Source organism: Seriola dumerili, unplaced genomic scaffold, assembly GCF_002260705.1.
Source record: "Seriola dumerili isolate Sdu_G_001 unplaced genomic scaffold, Sdu_1.0 BDQW01001191.1, whole genome shotgun sequence".
NCBI lineage: Eukaryota > Metazoa > Chordata > Actinopteri > Carangiformes > Carangidae > Seriola > Seriola dumerili.
In genome coordinates this window covers 835,450-843,303 of record NW_019175446.1, presented here as the reverse complement: position 1 = coordinate 843,303, position 7,854 = coordinate 835,450, and the positions used below count along the sequence as shown (strand labels likewise).

Here is a 7,854-nt window from a genome sequence, read left to right as displayed (position 1 = left end):
AGTCAAGGATCCATCTCCAGAGGTTTGGAGATCCAGCCGAGTTTCTTTGAACGCAGACACTGAATTCACTCTCGTATTAAATTCATTCGCTTTCATTCAGGCACCATTGCTGCATGTCAAGCAGCAGCTGCACTTAAAAAAAACAAAAAAAAAAGTGAAGTTTCTCAGTACTCTGGCCTTACTTCACTGTGTTTCAGGGAAACCAGCCTTTATCAGAGATCCCGAGAGCTGATAAGTTGCTCGACTTTAGCTGAGCAACTCCAACACACCGTCTCCAATTCTAAAGAAACATCACAGCCGCGCGATGAGAGCCAGAGATAAGAATGACGAAAAACACTCAGGCTGACATAAAACATTCAGCTCCACCGAATTCATTTGTGAGAAATGCCGTGTTTAATTTGCGATTCCGTAACACTTGCAGTACATTAAGCAGACATTATAGACAGTCCAGTACAGGGACTTTTGTGTGTTGTGTCCAATTCAACGCCACTTACCGTATGTATTCATCTGATACAGTAACCTGAAACATACAGTTTTAATCTGGTACTTAAATTACATAATTACACATCAGGTACAAAATGTAGAGTTTTAAAAAAGTTAATAATAAAATATAATCTAGCCACATTTCCCAAGTAATGTCTCAGAAACATCCTTCACTTGCTCTCATTTCATTTTGGTAGAGTGTAGTTAAACAGTGATGTTAAATGACACAACATGAAATGTGAATACAGTTACAGTGTAGACAACCGACCTGGACTCGCACTTTTCTATTCCCTAATAATCCCCAGTGACAAAAACAAAAATTGTAAATTGAAAATTAGACACAAATCACAAAGTGGAAATGAAGGAGAATTATTATGAACTTTTTGTTCTCCTGGAGTTCAGCTCCTCCTCCTCCTCCAGCAGAAAAATCAGACATGATGCAGATACAGAAACAATGATTATGACTGATGACTGTGAGTTAAATATATATATATTAGAAATCCCGACTCTGCCTGTGGTGGTTACTTTATTACAGTGTGTGTGAACGTGACAAAGCGTGTTTACCATTGGGACACATCACATCTCTGTGGCTGCAGAGAAAGAATAATTGTGTGTGTGTGTGTGTGTGTGTGTGTGTGTGCACGCAGTATGAATCCTCTGTTCTATCCTAAATGAGAAAACTGCTTCATACTGAGCTCTGCTTTTGTGTGTGGTCTTGTGAGTGTTCACATCCAACGTCAGTCACGAGAGACACGAAGCTGAGCAGAGATGGAAATACAGAATCCCTTGTTGCTGCTCTGCAGGCCACTGGGGCAGTGAATCGATGTATAATTTGTTCTTTATCATCCCTCCACAGACCAAACCTGATCAAAAAACCAAAGCTACAGGTCATTTTTCCAAGTTAACTTCAAGCTAAGATTTTATTTTGAAGATTCCCCTCATATATTTAATCTGCTGTACACCCACAAACATCCCATAGTTGAGTTATCTGTTGGTGACAGGATGTAGATTAATTATCTTATCAGTTTGAAACACAGAAAAAAAGAGAGAAATTAGTTTAGCAATCGTGGCAAATGCATGTTACATATTCTACAGATAAAAACAAGATTTCTAAATGTGTTTGATGAATTCTGTGCGAAACAATTTTACAAATAAATACATTGCAAGTTAGATAAATAAATATATATATTTTATATATTTATGCACATTCAACTTTAAATTTATTGATAAAATTTGAATTTTGCATATAAATATTTAATAATAACTTTTTTGTACAATTATTTACACACTGTTAATTGTGTGTGTATGGATCGCATGAGACGTTTGAATTGGGTGTATACAGTTGTGTACGCTGTGTTCAAGTGCAGGTGAAAAACATCGTGCTTTTCAAATAAAATAGGAAAGTCATTTTTTTTCTCTAAAAGATTAAACAGCTCGTCTCCATATGATTAGACAATAATTTAAAGTAATTTTACTTATGGAAATTTTAATGGAATTTTTATAGTTGTTCAAATTGTTTAGTATTTCTGTGGGTTGTGCAGTTTATTTGTGAACACCATAAATTACACTCAAATCGTCATACACACTTGTGAGTCTTGTTTTTATTTGCAGGTCGTGCAACATGCATTTGTCACTTTGTTATTAATTGAGACTAATTTCTCTCCAATACCAGATTCCTGCTTTTTGTCCAAATTGGGTGCAGACTAACTCGGCATGTAAGCTCTGGTCACATGGAAACATTTCTTAAGCAAGAAAGTGCAGTGGTGATTTGACAGGACAATTATCATACATGACAAAGCAGTGATGCCTGTAGTTATAGCAGCCAATTTACAGTGCAGGTGTTAGTACTTTCTGCAGTGTTCAACATTTTTACACGTTTTAGCCCATTATCTATATTATGTACAGTATATGCTGAAAAGATTCCAGTGTATACCACTTTAGCTGACCAAGTTTTCCGGTGTATAATGGGCTAAAAACGTGCAACGTCAACAAATCCACCCTCTGCTTTTCAAATATTGATCATAAAATCCAAAATAAAACCATATTTTAACAGCAGACTGCTTCGTAAAACAAAAAAACGAGGAAAACACAAAAATCACATTACAGCAGTTTCTCTCCTCGGTAAATTCGACTCTGCATAGATTTAGTTTAAGACACACACAGGTAAGAACTTATAACAGTACTATGAAGGGGAGGGAGAGAGAGAGAGAGAGAGAGAAGATATACTGCGTTTCCGGCGCCGCCTCCTGCTGCGAGCGTCTCCGTGTGCTGAGCGTAGAGAGCAGGAGAGAGGTCCTAGTGTTCAAATGTCATTCTGGGCTGTCACAGAGGCACTTCAAAAACAAAACAAAAACAAGAGCAATCAGTCACATGGTAACCACTCACTCAAGTAATCACTATGATTGATATTATTATTAGGGATAGTTTGGGTTTATTGACGTGGGGTCGTGTGAGGGAAACAGCTATATTCTACATGAAGCGTACATTTAAATGGATATTGGATGGTTTTGGTTATTAAAGGTGGCTGACACAGGTTTTTTCTGGTGGCCCCGCCCACAGCAACACATCACTCAGCTGGTCTGACGGTAATAATAATAATAAACAGACAGGGCTACACTTTGATAACTGATTTACTACAAAGTCTTCCAGTTATTTTGTAAGACTGAACTCAGACTACTCTGTGACTGCATGACTTATTACAGCAGCAGGGAAGCTTCCCAATCAAATCCTGTTTACATCATTATGTTTTTCTGTTCACCTGTTTTTCCTCATTTTAAACGCCGACACCAGGAGCGAAAATCTCAACGCTGTGCTTTAACTTGTGTCTATCTGAGCTTCGTTTGCCACCAGCCAAACAGAAAAGACAATTCTGTATCTAGCATAGCTTTGTAGCTAAGCGTGCGCCGCTCAGGGACAGGTCTGCGCCTACCCAGGGAGGTGGTACTGTATCGCGTCCGCTGCAGAGTGGCGTAGCCGGGCTTGTCCGACAGCAGGATACGGTGGGCCGGAGGGACCACGATTTCGCCGTTCCTCTGCAGGGAGGCACACCTGCGGAACGTCAGGTCCAGCTTCGTCTGGATGTTGCTGGAGCTGTGAGCGCGCTGTATGTCTACGGGGTCGTGATGTCCGGCCTTCCCGTTCGCCAGCTGTACTCTGCAGTTATGGGCGTCACACCTGGGGATGACGCAGGCCTTCCTCTCTTCAAGCGCCACTGCGGTCAGCGTCCCATTGGAGAGAGAGAGTTTAGCTAAATTACTGCCCGCCAGCTTCTCCAGCTGTCCATGGCCATCCGTACGCCCGTTTTGCCCCTTCATCGGTGACCTGGGAACGTCTTTCTTCATGAAAGCAGGTTTGAAAAAAGACAAGAGGCTATCGTGGCTGCGACCCTCCTGTCCCGTCTGTCCCCTCCTGTCCTCAGGTTGAATGACCATCTGTAACAAGTCTTTTTGTGCCCTGGAGGTCACCCCTGTTTGGACCTTAGTTCTTCTCAAAGTGGAGTCTCTGCTCGGAGGGGCGCTGTGGCTGATGTGACCCCCTAGAATGGCTCCTCTCTGCAGCTGGAGTTCCAGGGTCCTGCCCTGGTCCTGCCTCGCTCTCTTAGACGACCTCTGCCTCAGAGAACCATCATCTCTGGCTTTGCCCTGGCTGATGTTTCTCTCCATACAAGGTCTGCTCTGTCCTTCTGGTATTTTGGGGGAGTAACAAGTGTCAGAGCTGAGTCTGTCCGTGCAACTAAGGCTGCTGCCGCTGGGTGAGCTGCAGTCCTGTCCTACGTCAAAGGCTCTTCCCTGCGCGGTCCTTTGCGGTGGGGTGGCCACCAGTGTGATGATGGGGTCTTTGGTACATCGTGGCCGGCGCCCAGACTCCAGGTACTCCACCAGCTCTCCGGGGCGGGTGGGGGTCGGGTGTTTAATGCGGTCCTTGGAGCCGAAGGACCATCGCAGAGGCAGAACTTTGCTCATGGTCTCCTTGGGCTTCGTTGGCGATCTCATGCTGACACTCCTGCCCTGCGTCCCGCGGACAAAGGGCTTGGCTTCAAACCCATCTGAGGGAAAAAAACATGACACATGACACATACATACTAAGGTGTACTTATAGTCTGTTTTAAAAAGGACCGGATTAATATTATTATACGATAATGCACTTGCTGCAACCTGGACTGCAGTCTTAAGGATTATAACTTTAAGACAATGAAAAGACCTACTTGTTTCTACTGTTTTGGGAGGTTCATCTCCAAACACCGGCAGCTCAGGGGAATCTGGGGGCTGTACGGGCCCCGGCGGTCCGGGGACGGGTCCTCCTGACACGACGCTGCCCCTCTTACTGCCCCCAGTGAGCCGGACCAGCCAGTGGTCCGACGTGGATGAGCTGGTGGAGCCTACGGAAGAAGAAAAGCATAAGAATGGAGCGAGCAAGCCACGGGTGGTCATGAACGTGCAACAGCTGGAGAAAGGAGGCCTCCCCACAGCAACATCCATCGCCTCCACAAAAGTCCCGGTGAGGGAAAAAAAAATCCCGCATCCACTCTGCAAAAAATGAAATCCGTGTGATCACCGCCCGAACTCCGTCATTACGCTGAAACCATCGAGATAAATGTTTCTCTGACTCCAGGAAATGAAGACCTTTGATGGCAGAAGCCTTTCTCTCCAACCGCAGAGAAGCTTCACTTTACTGGCTAAAATCAATAACTGAGATCACACTCACAACACACACACACACACACACACACACACACACACACACACACACACACTCATGCTGCTGAGAAACTGTTCATCAAACAATTCTGGCAGACTGAAATCACATAAGAAAAATAACAGTTTTTTTGCAGAGCAATCTGTAAGTAATGACAGGCGATATTTTGTCGGTGGGACGTAATGGAGGATCCCGCCCGACAGAGTTTTTGAAAGGACTAACCAGTGACGGAGGAGCTGGCAGACCAGGGGGGGATGGCGTTTCGTCTCTGATAGAACAGGATGTAGGCCCCGCGCGTGCACACCTCCCCCTCTGGAACCGGCTCGGCACTGCTGTCGTCGTAGCTGTACCACTGGCCGTCCACCGAGTTCCTGCAGAAGGCTACGATCACAGTAACAAAAGGAAAGGACGTCAAGTGCCTGCGTGACTGGAGGAAACGACATGTGAAAGTTGATCTCTTTTGGGTGGTGCCCCGAATCATACGTAGACATGATAGTGATTTTCATTCCTCCTGGATGATACACAGCTGTTTTAAAGCCAGGTAGCAGCACTGCGTCCTTTACAGCGAAGGTCAGAACTCATGGTCTAAAGATTTCCTGCAGTTGAATGATTCATTATAACGCTTTAACAACACTCTTTCATCTAACCTGAGGGCCTCATCTGATCATGTTAAAGTGGGTTTATAAGTTCGGCCTAATTTTCAATGAGTTGTCTTTTGATGTTCATGTGAGTAAAGTGGTAAAGTCCTATTTTGATGCCACATTTAACCAAGTCATGGCCATCCGTCTCATTCGTAAGTCTGGAGGTCGTCCACGCTGTTTTATCTTCCTGTAATGCTCTTTTAGATTACAGCTGATACAAAATGCTGCTGCTTGGCTTTTTGTTTTTTTTTCAACACTTGCTACGAGAAGCAACAACATCAGACTAATTAATCCTTGCCGCTCTTCACTGGTTACTTGTCAGGTTTAGAGTTGATTTAAATTTGCTGTTTGTTTTTACGGCCTTGCATAGACCTTGACGTCAAGGGTGAGCGTGAAAACTCCTCCTTCCTCTTTTAGATTCCTTCTTAAAACTAATGTCGATCTCATTCCTTCATCTTAACTCTTAATTCTCTGTAATTACTTGATCTTGTTTAATTTTTCATTTCAGATTTAATCACTCATTCTTTGTTTTTACTGCAAACTACTAATAAGTTATGATTATAATGATTGGTATCGGTCAGACCTGTGTAATGTCCACCGTGCATTCCTCCATGGTGGTTGCACACGGCGTACAGGTCGTACAGGAAGTCAGGAGGAGCCTGGTCGGGTCGTCGGGGCTGCTTCCACCCGGGCTGGGGGGGGAGCGGATGGGTGCCGTGGTTGCGGTTCACCATGTGAGGCGTCATGTCCAGGCCCGCCAGGGGGAAATGCACGAACGTGGTGAGCTTGTTCCTCCGCTCTCCCACCTGCCTGAAGCGCTTCAGGTGCAGGATCAGGATGTCCGGCAGCGTCCACAGGCTCATCTTCACCATGCCCTGCTGCAGCTGCTTACAGTGCGGGCACTTCCAGGCATCGTCTGGGGCAAGCTGGTGAAGGAGAGCGGAGGAGGGTGAGAGACAAGAAGAAAAGGAGACAACAAAAACTGAAAACTCTGTCTTTCACTCCACCTCTTCCTGAAAAATCAGAAGCTGAACCTCCTTTGTTTTTCTTATTCCCCTTAATTATACTCTTGGAAATGAAGCATGACTAAACCTTGGAAGCTCGCAGTCGCTTTACATAAGCGCTAATCAACTCTTCTTGGGAACAGGAAGTACATTTCGATGCTGTTGCCATGGTTACCACTTTTGTTCACTTTTCCTGCCTCCCCCCACCCCCGATTACCATCTTGAATACTGGGCAGTGAGGAGTCGTCGTAATGCACAAGGTCATCCAGTTAAAGTTTACAGTGAAGATTGTCTCTTGCTCTTGGCAAAGATCCTGTTTCTTCTGTCACGGCCGCCATCGCTGAACCCAGAGAGAGATATATACGGCACATTCAGGAAGTATTCAGAGCCCTGTTCACATTGTGTTATGTTAATACCCCATGATGACCAGGCGAAAACGCAATTTATATATATACATATATATAAAACACAATATTTTGCTTTAAAATGGAGCTCAGAGGCAGGATTGTGTGAAAACACAGATCTTTTGGAGGGAAAAATCTGCTCCACTGAGAGTTCCTTAGAGCACAAGACTACAGGACAAACTCAATTTTCCTCATTTAGACAACTAATCAGCATCAGTTGGTTCATCCAGAGAAACATTTGCCTGCCCAGACTGAGTAAACACTGACAGCAGTGTCTCCCTCATGTCTGCAGCGCCACTGTGTGGTGTCACAAGGTAACAGCAGCAGCAGCATCAGCAGCAAACACCTCACTGCTTTGACTCAAGATGCCTTCAATGACCACATCTTTCAAATTTCATGAATAGTTTTTTTTCTGTGTGTGTGTGTGTGTGTTTTGCCCCATGACATTAACACAGTGTACAGTGTCACTGTAAATCAGACGACGTTCACGACGTGAGACGAGTCATCAGTGCGAGAGCGGATCCTGAAATGTGTATGAAGTGTTCTGGTTGCTTTAGTGGATTCTGGATGTCAGTGCGTTTGTTTGTGTTCGACTGTTTGAACTCCGTACACAGAAATGTGTGTAAG

The 7,854-nt window shown here is 44.4% G+C and overlaps 1 protein-coding gene across 1 annotated transcript in view; it reads right to left on the bottom strand.

Annotated features, from left to right (window-relative positions):
• Positions 1 to 391: 391 nt before the first annotated feature.
• Positions 392 to 7,854, bottom strand: part of LOC111238106 (ubiquitin carboxyl-terminal hydrolase 43-like) — a 61,031-nt gene continuing 53,568 nt past the window's right edge. The window contains exons 12-16 of the mRNA XM_022767506.1: positions 6,403 to 6,745; positions 5,401 to 5,559; positions 4,688 to 4,861; positions 3,413 to 4,528; positions 392 to 2,816 (exon numbers count right to left, since the gene is read on the bottom strand). Coding sequence (XP_022623227.1) covers positions 2,806 to 2,816; positions 3,413 to 4,528; positions 4,688 to 4,861; positions 5,401 to 5,559; positions 6,403 to 6,745 — 1,803 coding nt within the window. The 3' untranslated portion in view covers positions 392 to 2,805. The remainder of the gene's footprint in view (positions 2,817 to 3,412; positions 4,529 to 4,687; positions 4,862 to 5,400; positions 5,560 to 6,402; positions 6,746 to 7,854) is intronic.